Source organism: Maylandia zebra, linkage group LG14 (genome assembly GCF_041146795.1).
Source record: "Maylandia zebra isolate NMK-2024a linkage group LG14, Mzebra_GT3a, whole genome shotgun sequence".
NCBI classification, from domain to species: domain Eukaryota; kingdom Metazoa; phylum Chordata; class Actinopteri; order Cichliformes; family Cichlidae; genus Maylandia; species Maylandia zebra.
Window position 1 is genome coordinate 6,108,571 of NC_135180.1, and position 13,852 is coordinate 6,122,422.

Sequence of the window (13,852 nt, forward strand, 5' to 3'; positions counted from 1 at the left end):
AGTGGCGAGTGAGAGAGGACAGAATGAGGTGTGCGTCAAGCGTGTGCGAGCAGCAGTAAGAGGAGAAGCTATGGCAGCTGGCTCTCAGAATGGAGGGGAGAGCTTCTAAAAACAAACTCTCAGCTAAATAGTGGTTGTGACGCGGCGCTGGAGCCCACATTCGTATTGGAGTGGTGAGAAAAAGGATTGCGGAGGGGGGGGACACCCTGTCCACAACCAGTCGAGAGCAGTGCAGGAGCAATGAAGTACAGACCTCTGGTAAGGGACACATCCTTCATCCTGAAAAAAGTTCTCTGAAAATGTTTTGTTTTGTTTTTTCTTGCCTGAGAAGTGGCGATGTTTTGACATGTAGATCTGCATTAAAGGCTGTTAGATTTCATTGTGGTCAGATGAAGTTAGTGTGGAAGTTTTTGGGGACTAGCTTTGGCTTGGGTAATAGTGTGAACTAGGGCTGCCACAAACGATTATTTTGATAGTCGACTAGTCACCGATTATTTTTGCGATTAGTCGACTAATCAGATCATCATCCATTGGACGTAAAACTACAGCTTATTGCACCAGCAGCATCTGCTCTTATATAACTATCATTAGCTTACAGCTTTAAGTGTTTAAGGTCTGTGCTAACTAAAAATAAAGACAAGATGATAGTTTATTAAATTTTAATGAAATTTGCAGATTGTTTCGGTGAAGTTTAATAAACTCCTTGCTATCTAAAATATAACAGGACACTGGAGTATATTCTGGAGCATCTCACACTTCTGATAATCAGTTGTCTGCTTGACGTTTATTCAGCTGTGTAAAAACTATAACTTTAATCTCAGACAAACTGATTTACTCAGGAACAAATAAAATACTAAAAAAAGCCAAACAATAACATTTTAAGTTATCTAAGTGACTCATATATGTTTAACCTGAGTAGCGAAAGACGATTTGTGGGGAGTCCGGTGTTCTCACAGCGCTAGTGAGCCTAGCCCCCGGCTCGCTAACGAGCTAGTGGGTAACAGATGTCTCCGAAAACGTCGGAGCGCTTTTGAAAATATGTGGTGTCCTGATAAACTGAGCAGATATTTGAGGTTTACACAGCTACATTCTCGCCTGAAAATATGTTAAACGTTTATTTTGTGACCCAGAAAGAATAATAAGAGTAACATTAAAACTAACTAGCTGCCGCCATTGTTGGAAACTGCGCTGGGCCGCGCTATGAATTCTGGGACACAGCTGCTTCTTCTTCTTCTTCTTCGGGGTTTAACGGTAGCTGACATCCTTGTACATGCAATGCTGCCATCTTCTGTTTCAGTCCGTTATTACACTCTTAAATCCTGCCACTTATTCCTGCGTCTTTTGTGATCTTACAAAGCTTCAAACGACGCGTCGACTATTAAATCAGTCGTCGACGATTTTGATAATCGACGTAATCGTGACTAGTCGACAAATCGTGGCAGCCCTAGTGTGAACTTGAAGGACACAGGTGAGAGCGAAATCCCTCAGCAATGAGGTAGGACAGTTCTTTTGCAGACTTCATGCTCTCTCTGTTTCTCCTCGTTGATCTGCATCCTCTCACATCTCAACTCTGTATTTGTCATATCCACGTCAGGTCTATTTGATATCGGTAAAGGTGTGTCCTTAGCATTGTTTGTGTGTTTGCACTGCCCCAGGGCGAGGCTCTCGCATGGTGGTGTTGTGTGGCCGGGTGGCATTCTTTTGCTTCATTGAAACTATGAGGTAACATGTTAATGAATGAGGCTGAAGTACCTTGTCTGTACAATGTGGTGGATCTTCTCTGAGTTATAGAATGAGCTGACACTAAGTTTTTAAGGGAACTGCTGTACCTCTATAAAGATTTGTGCATTTCTCCAGCCTTCTCTGTTATAGCACCGTGTGTACAATTAGATGTCAGGATAGTGCAATGCACTCAGAGATTCCAATCATTGTTGCCTGCAGTGCATCTGATCTTAGTTCAAGAAATGGTTTATGTAGGACTGGTCTCACTTGCTTCAGAAAGATTCTGAATTGCAAATCTAATGGCTTAAAACCTGAGCTGTTTCTCAATGGAGGATCGCTGTAATATAGTAAGTTAGAATTACCTCATTGTCATACACTGACTGACCGATGGGTTGTAAATCATGACCATGTGGACATTTTGGGTTATTTAGACCAAAATACTCAATTTTGCTCTACAAGGGCCTGATATCCACTTACGAGGACATTATACTGCTATTGTTCTATCGAAATTTTAAACAAATATGCTCATATGTGGCTCTCATTTTTCTTAGAAACAAAAATTAGGTAAAAAAAAAAAAATCTGGTAATTCTTTATTTTTACATTCATTAGGTCCCAATCAGCCCAAATATCAAAGATAAATTAAAAATGCATGCCATGGAAGAGTTCGGGTCTTAGGAGGTTAAAGTTGATATGCAGAGTTTCAGGGTTAACCTCCAAGCAGGAGAGGACCGTATGTGCCTAGTTTAATTTACAGAGGAAGAATCAGGAACCCAAATGAATTAATGTGAGAGGTCTTGTGTAATTAGTTTTGGGTATTTGAGTTTCTTCTTTGGATATGACATGAGAACATATGCTTTCTTTAACTCTACATGAAACACAAACTTCAACTTTAATTTTTTAGCAGTGCTGCACAGCAGTACTGCAGCCTACACAGGAATAAGTTTGTAACTTGGTCACAAAATGGTAGAAAATAGAGAATTAAGTGGAAAATGTTGTCCTTACACTGGGTCTCTGCCTGCTCCGGAAAGATCAAAGGTCATGGAGAGCTGTGGAAAGCCATAACTGGAGCTAATAGTAATGGGTTTGGAAGATGTGACATGAGTATGACAGAAAGTGTTATGCAGAGTAGCAAAGAAAAAAATGCTCTGGACTTGTGCTTTGGCCCACATATCATCAGGTGGGCAGCTTCATTTTAGCAACCTGCAGTAGACTGTCACTAGCCTGCTACACCTGTCTGACTGCTCTCTGATCTCACTCACTGTCTCTTAAATGGAAATTTAAAAAAGAGCCCTGACAAGCCTGCAGGCGTCACCATGGTGATAGCAATCAAAACTTTAATAAGCTTGGAGCCTTTACAGGTGAGCAGTGGGGAAATGTTGTTTTGAGTTTTACCTGCACAGGCTTGTGTTGACACAGGGTCTACCTCACCTCCCCTTGGTTTATATCCACATCTTCAAATTACAGTGAAAGAATAAGCCTGAAAAATGTACCTGTGTTTTAATTTCATTCTTACGATCTGTTGGCTAGTGCAGTGGAAAGTCCTCTCGCTCTTATTTTGAAAGTTCAGTTAGTCCCATCCCTTTCCGTCTCTTATTTTACCTACAAGCTGGCTCATTGGTCTGGTTGATACTGTGACGGTACTCTGCCAGTTATCCCAAAAAACTTGCCTGGCCACTGATGTTGTATATGGCATCATTACGGCTTGCTAGGATTTAACAAGAGCAACATCCACGACCACCTTTGACACAAAGGTGAATGAGTACTTCTTCACTTCATGCCCCTCGTGTTTCCAGCAGCAAGTGCAGAGCAGATAAGGACAGATGGGCTATGTGTGCCAGAAAGCTGATTCATACTGTAAAAATGTAGGAAAGGGCAAAATAAACTGTGTGTAGCAAACTCCATCAGAACCACACCGAGCCTCACTCATTTGGTTGTCATTGTAGAACTTTCGACAAATCATGTAAAACACAAGTCGGATGTTTTTTTACTCTAACAGAAGTGACGGCTACACTCCTCTATTATCCCTTTCTTCTTTTTGCATATTTAACCTGAATCTTTTGCATGTGAAAATATTCGACTCCATTTGGCTTAAGTGTTTTGATCCTGATTTGTTTAGTAGCTCTGTGAATGAAAAACATTAGAAAGACATCACACGCATACCTTTAACACGTGTCGGTGAGGAATGGTGTAGTTATTCTGTTTTACATGTAAAAGCTATTTTTGCATGTAAGTGATGTCATCTAATATAAGAAATAAGGCATGTTCTTGCAAAATGAAAACTTTACATTTTGTCTTAATTCAAATCTTTAAGGGGTTGCTCCACTGAAACCTACTCAAGTAGTCCAGTTTACTCATCTCAGCTTGACAAAACACTGTTTCCAAATGTATTAAAGTATTAATTTTGAATGAAAGAGGCCATTTGAGTGCATTATGGGAATGTAGGCTTATGAATTTGACCCTGAATTGTTACCAAAGAAGTGTGGATCTGGGCCTCTGCTGCTTGGATTTGGCCATTCTGTTCGACACCTGCGTTACTCAAACAGTGGAAGGTTCCTTTTAATTGAGTCATCCAGAATTTTTTTTGTTTGTTTTGTTTATGACAGTCCACACACATCATAGACTGTATATAAAAGATGGGTGTAGCCAATATGGTTTTACCCATTTGTTTCCTTATCATGCCTTTTGCAGCTACATTAGCTTATTGGTTTGTATTTAAGCCTGAAGTGACCATATTGGGACAACAGGGTGGAGCTTTGTCCTGTCAGATAATACCAGCAAGCTTGGTTAGAAAGGTGCATCCATTCAATGTAAAGACACAAACACGTCTTTACACCACTCGCTTATTTGGAAGGTGTTGCCACTGTGGATATACCTGCATATTGAGTTTGGCACAGATTGTTTTTACAACAGATGACTTTCCTGCCACAACCCTCAGATATACCAATTTGTGCCAAGTGACCTAGAAACTAGGAAAGTAGAGCATAAACTGGTAGGTGAACTGGGATTCAAATTAAGAGGTCCAAGCAGCTATGGCCCGGAACATTAAACTGTACCTGTATCAATATGGATGGCTTTAAAAATATACTTGTAGGTAGATTACCTTAAATCAAGTAAGTGGTGCACATGCTATGTGTAGTAATAATAGCAAAAGTTTAATAGTTCAAGAAATATATTAATAGATAGCATTAATGTCAGTCTGTTTATGGAAACTCACTAACAGGTGAATACTTGAAATGTCAGTGTCATTGTGGGGTGGTGCTGGAGTAAGAGTAACAGGATCACAAAAGGAAAATGTATCATCAGAAAGTATTAAGTGTCTATACCAAACGTCCAATAGATATTCAGATAATGAAGTCTGCACCGAAGCAGTGGACCAGCCAACCAGCAGTGCCAAACAACCAGAGGTGCACCATCTTGGCAGAGTGGTGCACCTCTCCAGGTTCCCTCCTGCTAACCTGGCTCCAGGCTACCTTGTTTTGCAGCAAAGGCTCTGGAAAACATGACGACATGTAGGAACTGGGTTGGCACGTAGTTGGTGTGTTCCTGAGACCGGGTGGAGGTCCGGTGTGGAGCATTACCCGGCAGCAGGAAAGCCAAACAGTGAATGAAGCGTTGCGAAACAATGAAGTAATGGAGAGAGAGGCCGGGAGACCAAAACAAGGACAGAAAGTGAATGAGAGGTGACAATGTATAGAGGAAGAAGAGGAGGGGAGAGGTGAGGAAATAAGGCTCTGGTTTCTGTCCCAGGCATCACAATTATTGGACGCTGTTGTAATGAAACATGGCTCCTTTAATGTAAATGAATGTCAGTACTGCTGCTCTTAACAGTGATTTAAGCCATTCCCACATGGAATATTCCCCTGTGTTTGGTCTGAACACCCGCTGCCTGCTGAGTCTTTCCCAGGAAAAATCCTCCAAGCAGGAAGTTTGTCTCCAGCTGTAGTAACAGCAGTGTGTTTGGATGAAGAAAACTAAGAAGTTAATTGTTCATCATAACAGCAATCAGACAGTTTTATTTTTTACCAGAAAACCCAAACTGAGAACTCAAAGTACCACGCTTATTTGACGTTACAGGTGGGAAGTGCAGCATAAAACAACTCAGCAATGACTGACAACAGAGAATGCCACAGTATATATGCACACTCACACACTCCCAGCTGCAGTTTCTTTGTTTTTTGAACACATGTGTCAAACAATAGGTCACCAGAGCTCAGGGATGTATAGGTTCCAGTTACCACACTCACAAGGTCACATATGTACACATGGTTGTGTCAATAAATCACAATGATACCCAGAGGTGTAGGCCGGAGTCACATGACCTGTCCTGGAATCATGAATTCTTGATCCATTAATGGACTTTACCTTCTGCAAAGAAAATTAAAGTGTTGTGTAAATCAGATCAAATGGATGCACTTTGTCATATTGGCAAGCACAAGTAAAGTCGCAGGACACCATCACATTCAGACATGAGAAAAGTGCGTAAGGTTTAACTTTGCTCAGTTTAGACGATCCACTATATTTAACTTGTTCCTTTTTAATATCCTTAATTAAGTGAAGCACCACTGCACTTTATCCTCACAGCCTTTCACAAAGTCTACGAGGCAGGCCGTTATAGCCGATTCACTTCCACAAATCCTGAGTGTACCATTACTATTGGATAATATAGCCAGACCTGCTCTGATGTTTGCCTGTATGGGTGTGTCCTAATATCTAAGGTCCTGCTCTTCTGTACAGATGTTTCTACTCAACAATTAGGCCGGAGAGGGGAGCTCCAGGGCCATATAGCCTTTTTGGTTTGCAGCTTGTGTGTGTGTGTGTGTGTGTGTGTGTGTGTGTGTGTGGATATTTTTGGCGATTTGGCCTTTAACTTTCACTTTTGTTTGATGATCACCTTTTTTGTGTTTCTTTTCTTTCAAAGTTGATAGAAGCTTGCCCGTCTCCTTTAGTTTAATAATTATTAAGAAAAACTATTTTGTTAAATCCCCGTGGACATTTTAGGGCAAGTAACTCCCACTATCAAATTAATAAAAGCATCACGTTCACTTTAGCGTTTGTGTCTTTGTGTCTCACTATAGTAAATGCAGCTTTAAGGCAAATCAAACCTCAAGAGTGGAGAAAAGATGCTGACAGAACAACAACAGTGAGGGAAATATTCAAATGAAAATGGATGTGTTTAAGCATGTAGGAAGGGAAGGAAAAGAGATACATATCCAATTTAGAGATATTTGTTAACTGCCATGTATAACATGATTAGATTACGTGTACTACATTGCTTTTCCATAAGCGTCAAGTTTCACCTCTCAAGTTTTGACTCAAAATTAGACTTCAAAATGAAGACCAGTTAGTCTAACAGCAAGACATCTTAGATCATAACAAACATTAAAATCCCAAATCAAGACCAACCAGTCCTAAGTTTATTCTCAACTTAAGGGGCAGAGTCAAATCCCACCCCAACCAACAGGTTTCAAGTTAAAGAGCATACACATAACGGGCAATGCTCGCTAATGTTATTAATTTATAGAAACCTGCGTGGTGCTACTTTTGTGTTTACAGACTTGGAACAAGGTCCACACCAGCATCCCATGACTGAAGCTCCTGGGACATTACCACTCTGCTTTGAAAGCAGGGATCAAACATATTAATGCATACTTGTGTGAAATTCAAACTCTGTGTGCGTGTGTGCTGCAGTGATTTAATGGGTTGTTGAAATGTGTGGAATTTCAGGGAGGATTGCTAACTTTCCCTCACAGTTTAAATGGAGTGATGGAGAAGGACTGGAGTCATAACCTCGCATTTCTCATCTCCTCTCTCCTTGTTTTGTTTCTCTCCTCTGTGTTTTTCCCTCTGGTCTCACCTAGCACTAATTAATATATCCTCTCCTCCCTCCACCCTCAGCTTCCCTATCTGTCTCCAGTTCTTCTTTGTGATCTCCTGGGGGCTGAAGACTGCTGTGCTACATAACACAACAACAACACCTGCTGTACTGTGTGTGTGTGTGTGTGTGTGTGTGTGTGTGTGTGTTCTCTCATTGCGTTTGCACTGGCCACCTTTGCCTCTGCCCTAAGAAAGAAGTTATTCAGAGTTTGCTTCAGTCCGACTCCGTAAACATGGATCTCAGTAACTTTCGCAATCTTATGCGCAAAACTCAAACATCTATTTTAGAAAATGGCTTCCTGGTCAAAGGCGTTGATGAACTTAAACATGTAAGTGTTCAATTTAAATTCAGGTCTGACTCTTAAGTTAGCCTCCATGTTTTTGAATATGTGAAACCTGGGTGTGACTTTGCCCACTTTGGTTAGAGTGATAACTTTGTACAGCCCTGCTCCTGGCGTTCTCTCTAATTCTTTAGGGGTAGTTGAAGCTCTTTGAAGCTTTTCTACAGGAAGTTCTGGATGATGTACAAGCAGACACTTGGTTGTGTTTTGCAGCATGTGTTGGAATAAATTGGAGGTCTGTGAGTGGCTTGTAAACTTCAAACAGTGTTTCTCAGCATCGGCCTGAATGTTTTCTGCTGTAGGCTTCAAGCTGTGAGGGGGGCTTGGGATTTTCTCCTAGAGGTTGTAATGGTTAGAATTCTGCACCTGTTTCCACATGTTTGCTGCTCTTTATGTTGTATTATTATTATTATTATTATTATTATTATGTTTTTAAACATAATTTTTGACTGTTTCACAAAAAAAACCCGTATATTTAGACGTCACACTTAAAAACTGATTCACTTGATTTTGATTTTACTTTTTGTGGAATAAACAATAAATCAATCATAAAATAGCTGTTAGATTAAGGATTAATTGACATAATAACTCCTTCGTTTGTTTTGGAGAGCTAATCAGAGACCAGAAATGTCAGAGACTGCAGTACTGCAATCTTTTTTTTTTTTTTTATTACCTCTGCCATGGAGGTCCTTTTTTTGTTTGTGTTTGCTTGAGTGTCATTTTGTCTGTAAACACCATAGCTTGAAAAGTTGTGAATAAAACTTTTTATGGGTGGAGAGTTGGGTCGTGTTAACAATCCATTAAAATTTAGCTTGCATCTACCAACTTGCATCCACTAGGTCAACCTAATAACAAAAGGCCTTATAACTTAGAAACTAATTCTTACAACTGTGCTGTGTAAGGTATAGAAGGTACTGTATAAAGATTTAAAATGTCTTGTTATATTCTCCTGCAAGATCAATAGATTAAGGTCTACGTGACAGTAATGCTATATAGAGATACTTATTATTTGGATAACAGGATTAACTTGTGTTTAAAAACATCTTACTTGATATTCATTACTAAACATTGAAACTAATGTGATAAACGCTGACCTGATTGTTACACATGTGGTATAGCCATACTCAGAATGATGTCGGGTATATTAAAATGGGCAAATAATGAAAGCCCACACTTGTTTTTACTGCACTGCAGATTTCTTAAAGTACCTTTTAAAAAGTACAAAAGTCAATATATAGAAAATGCGATACTCTCCGCTTCAAAGTAAATCGTTGCCCAGAGAGTGAGCTGGCTCGGTGAAGGTGTGCGCTCTCCCAGTGCTTCTTGTTTTGTTTTATTTTTTTAGATCTGCACAGTAACCTGGAACATCTCATTTTGAGATTCAAGTGGGAGTGTTAGCAGGACTTGTAATCTGCTGTCAATATAGAGAAAATGTGGAAGTTAATAACTATTTAAAATGTGTCATAAAACTGAATTTGAACAAAATTCATACCAGCAAATCAGACCTTTTAGAAATATGACAAATTGTTAGTGGATCTCTAATAATAAGCAGTGAGCTATAAATATCTGTTGAATGTGAGTAAGATTAGCCAGCACACCACAGAAGGCCAAGCCCCGTTGTACAAGGAAAACATCAAAGACTACTGAATGAAGAGTTTTATTTGCTTCAGTAAATGGAGCCACAATGAGTGGCTTCAAGGCCAGCCAGCATGCTGCAGTATTCGGCACTTCCATAAAACAAACACAATCTTTTGGATGCAACACGTTTGAGTTTCAGGAGGAATGTCATTGTGTCTTGGTGCTGCTCTACCTCGTGTTTTTGGTTGCTGCTTCCCTTCAGTCCTCTCAGTCCTCCCCTAATGAAGATGGATCATGCTTGCGTGCTGTAGAGTTTCTGTTTCTCCTTGCGTGGGACTGGCAGATTGTGGTTTATAAAGTGTTACTCTGTTTCGGTATGTTCATTCACTAACCACACCTCCTCCCCTTTTCTCTGCTCCTGTAGGTGGTGGCTAGTGACGGGGTGCGGGCTATGATGGAGTCGGCCCTGACAGCCAGAGACCGGGTGGGCGTGCAGGACTTTGTCCTGCTGGAGAACTACACCAGTGAGGCAGCCTTCATAGAGAACCTACGCAAACGCTTCAAAGAGAACCTTATCTATGTGAGTGGGCGTGGGGACATGGACATGTGTACTGCTATCATAAAGATAGTGACCTGTGTCCCAGCACTCTTCATAAGGATTTATTTTACATTTTAAATTATGAGTTCCTGTAATATATTACTTATTTAAATATTTATTCTAAGCCTGATGTAACTGTGTGAAAATGACCTCACTGCTGTCAAACAGAGCAGTGAGCCATGAGCCTTGTTTCTCTTTTGTGTGGACCTCTTGAGGTTTTTTTGTTTTTCTTTTTCGTTTTTCTTTTTTTTTTTTTTTTAAAGCAGTATTATGTTGCACTTGGAAGAGGACAGACCTCTGAATGATGCAGAGATTATTTAGATTATTTATTTTTACCTCTGTCCACAAGCCGGCAAAGGAAAAATAATGTTGGGCATTGAGTTCTGAATTAAAAGCTCACAGCATGCTTGCCCAGGGTAAGACATGCAGTTAAGATGTCCATGTGTCCCTGATAAAGCTATGGTGTGATTCTCATCACACAATACACACTCAGGATCCTACTAACAAAGTGGTAGTAGTAAAAGTCCATCATTTTCATGTAATGTGACCTCACGTTTCCTTTTCCTTAGACATACATTGGTTCAGTGCTGGTGTCGGTTAACCCCTACAAAGACCTGGAGATCTATACCAAGAACCACATGGAGCGATACCGTGGGGTCAACTTCTACGAGGTCTCACCACACATGTAAGTAATGTCAGCGTCGGTCGATCTGACAGTGCACAGCTCAGACTGATTCAGCATGGGCTGGGTCTGAAGACTGCATTTGAGGTGCAATGTTGCATCCAAACTTTCATGGGTGCATTTTAGGCAGTCGGGGAGAAACGTGATGTTAGCTTACGACCTCCTCATTTTGAAACCTCAGGACCATAGTATTCAGTCTTCAATGGTAGTCACACTGTTGGAGGGCTACAGACTGAAATCAGAAAGCTTCCAGAAGTAGCACCCTTGTTCTTTGACTGCAGTTTTGTTGATAGTGACTGTACCATGGTTTGTTGTTGGCTTTGTTGTTTCAACTATTATGACATGGACGGTGCTGTCGGAATGAGGTGTTAACTTTATGACTGACTCTTAAGTAGCCCACGGCCTACCATCATAACAAATAGTGTTTTGCTCATCTTTGCTCCTGTGATGTGAAAGGCCTATGTTTGTGTGCCTGTCTGTAAATCCTGGATTATATAAATAATATCTTTGAGTGAAAGCTTGGGGGGAGGATTCCGTGCTGTTAGGTGAATCACATTTCTGAAACACTGACTGCACCATTCATGGTGGACAGTATGTTTACTGTGGTCATGTTTTTGCTCCTACAGCCTAAAAGAGGGAATTTGTTGAAGCTTCGTGAGGTTTTTTCCTGTCGATGACATAACGGCGTTCCAAATATTGCCGCAGAGCATGTGGGAATATTTTCTCTAAGTGCCAATCTTGCAGAGTCAACTAGCTTATAATGCTATGAAAGCCTGTCTGTCCTTGTATGAGTTAAAGTTTGTTTGAAAGGTTGCCACAGAAATGGTCAGAGAAACAATGCCGAGCATTATAAAGGCTCCCAGTGGCATCATCGAAACATTTGGCGAGCTTTCTCTCTCTGCTGTAACCACTGCTAGTTTTTTCTTTTTTCTCCCAACTCTCTCACCTTAAACACTCGAGCATGTGGGTAAATGTTTTCTCGGCCCCTGAGTGGAAAGAAAGATGTGCTTTGGCAAAGAGTTGTGGAAAGTAAAGTAAGCAAATGATGGTACCAGAGAGAGGGAATTCCTCTGACCTGAAGCTGACCTCTACAGTATAACTCAACGTATGCATACAAAATGATGTAGCTAGTGTCACGGGGCTGTTTTCTTAATATTTCCAAATAAGCTGAAACAACATGGCAGTGGTGATAGCAGCACAGGGCTGACAGGCTATACTGTAAGTGAAACAGGCTGTTTTCCACTCTGGCCTTTCTGCTTCACACGGGTAGTCTTCTATCTTTCCATGCTCACATGCCATGAGGTGCTGTCATATGTCACATTCCTAACGCAAGTTTTCCAAGTTATCCCAGAACAGCATTTTTTTTTCATCATCATGACTGAACAGTAATCATGTGTTTAATTTTATTTGCATTTCACCTCTTGATCTGCCCTCTTTTTTTTTTTCTTTTTTTTTTTAAAGAGTAAAATCGTCTTTAAAAATATTTATCATTGGTAATCATAACTATTGAAACTGTAATTTACAGTCATGATGAATTTATTTCTGCTCCACTCCTCCAGCTATGCAGTGGCAGACAACTCATACCGCTCCATGAGGACGGAGGGGAAGGACCAGTGCATTCTGATCTCAGGGGAGAGCGGTGCCGGGAAGACTGAGGCGTCCAAGAAGATCCTGCAGTACTATGCTGTCACCTGTCCAGCCAGCGAGCAGGTGCAGACGGTGAAGGACCGCCTGCTGCAGTCCAATCCTGTGCTCGAGGTGAGACATTGTGCCATTTTGGCTAAAAATAATGGCCAAAAATATTTTTTCTTAATTTTGAATAACTTAATTAATGATGGTGTGTTTAGATAAAAACCTTTATTTTGGAGGATGAAGGCAGTCCACAAGCACCGGAGCTTTCATGAGCGCTTGTTTAGGTGTCTCTATGTCTCAGCCAGATGTGTTCCAGATGTCTTTAAGTGTGTGTGCATGCCCTGTACCCTGTAATCTGTGCTACTGTCCTAGACAGACACCGCAGGGAGTCTAATGGCTGCGGCTTTCTCCTTCCTTTCCTGCTTTTTCCTCGTCTGTCAACCCGTCCTTATCACACTTGTTCTCTCCATTTTTCTGTTATCTCTACCTCTTTAATCTATCAATCATCGCTCTGCTCCTTATCCCACTCCACTCTGTCCTCCTTCCAGGCTTTCGGCAATGCCAAGACGTTGCGTAATGACAACTCGAGCCGCTTTGGCAAGTACATGGACATTCAGTTTGACTTCAAGGTGAGCACATCACGGTGATTTATACTGACAGCTACTTTAAGCAGTGCAGCAAGTAGAATCTCAAATGTAGCTGCTGTATTTCGACACTCGAGCATGAGAATCGATTAATGCATTATTTTTAAAAGAAACATAAAATATGAAAAATATGAAAATCCCCATGGAACCTGCATGTTAATATCAACCCCAAATCATACCTCAGTACCCCAGCCTCACCCTCTCCGCCTCCTCCCCTTCGTCCCCCCTCCCTCTCTGGCCTTTGTTCCGTCGGCAGGGAGCCCCAGTGGGAGGTCACATCATCAACTATCTGCTGGAGAAGTCGCGTGTGGTCCACCAGAACCACGGGGAGAGAAACTTCCACATTTTCTACCAGTTGATCGAAGGGGGAGAGGAAGACCTTCTCAGACACCTGGGCCTGGAGAGGAACCCGCAGCAGTACCAGTACCTGATCAAAGTAAGAACGTAGTACCTGAACTCGTGTTTGTGGTGCAGCTCATCTGAGTTTTTATTGAGCATCTTATCATCATGGATGTGATCATAATCCTTAGTGTTAGCAGTGTTAGTGCTGTCCATTCATGTATTCTAACTTGGTCTTTTTGGAAACTACAGTCAAAAAGAGTCCATCAGAAAAATTGCTATGCAGCTCCTCCTATGTGAAAATGCTTAAAAGTGTGTGTGTGTGTGTGTGTGTGTGTGTGTGTGTGTGTGTGTGTGTGTGTGTGTGTTGCTATTACAGAGATCATGAGGTAACCTAAGGTCCTCCTTGGATTATCTCATGACCAAACAGCACTAGCTTCA

The 13,852-nt window shown here is 41.1% G+C and overlaps 1 protein-coding gene across 3 annotated transcripts in view; it reads left to right on the forward strand.

Annotated features, from left to right (window-relative positions):
* The window catches only part of LOC101469380 (unconventional myosin-Ic), a 62,608-nt gene that overhangs the window by 31,686 nt on the left and 17,070 nt on the right, over positions 1 to 13,852 (forward strand). For 2 of the 3 annotated variants that reach the window (XM_004574551.5, XM_012915819.4), the window contains 5 exons: positions 9,941 to 10,096; positions 10,684 to 10,799; positions 12,356 to 12,554; positions 12,977 to 13,057; positions 13,329 to 13,508. In XM_004574551.5, coding sequence (XP_004574608.1) covers positions 9,941 to 10,096; positions 10,684 to 10,799; positions 12,356 to 12,554; positions 12,977 to 13,057; positions 13,329 to 13,508 — 732 coding nt within the window. Of the gene's footprint in view, positions 1 to 77; positions 259 to 9,940; positions 10,097 to 10,683; positions 10,800 to 12,355; positions 12,555 to 12,976; positions 13,058 to 13,328; positions 13,509 to 13,852 lie in introns of those variants that run through there. The other variant, XM_024805095.2, reaches the window with a different exon arrangement.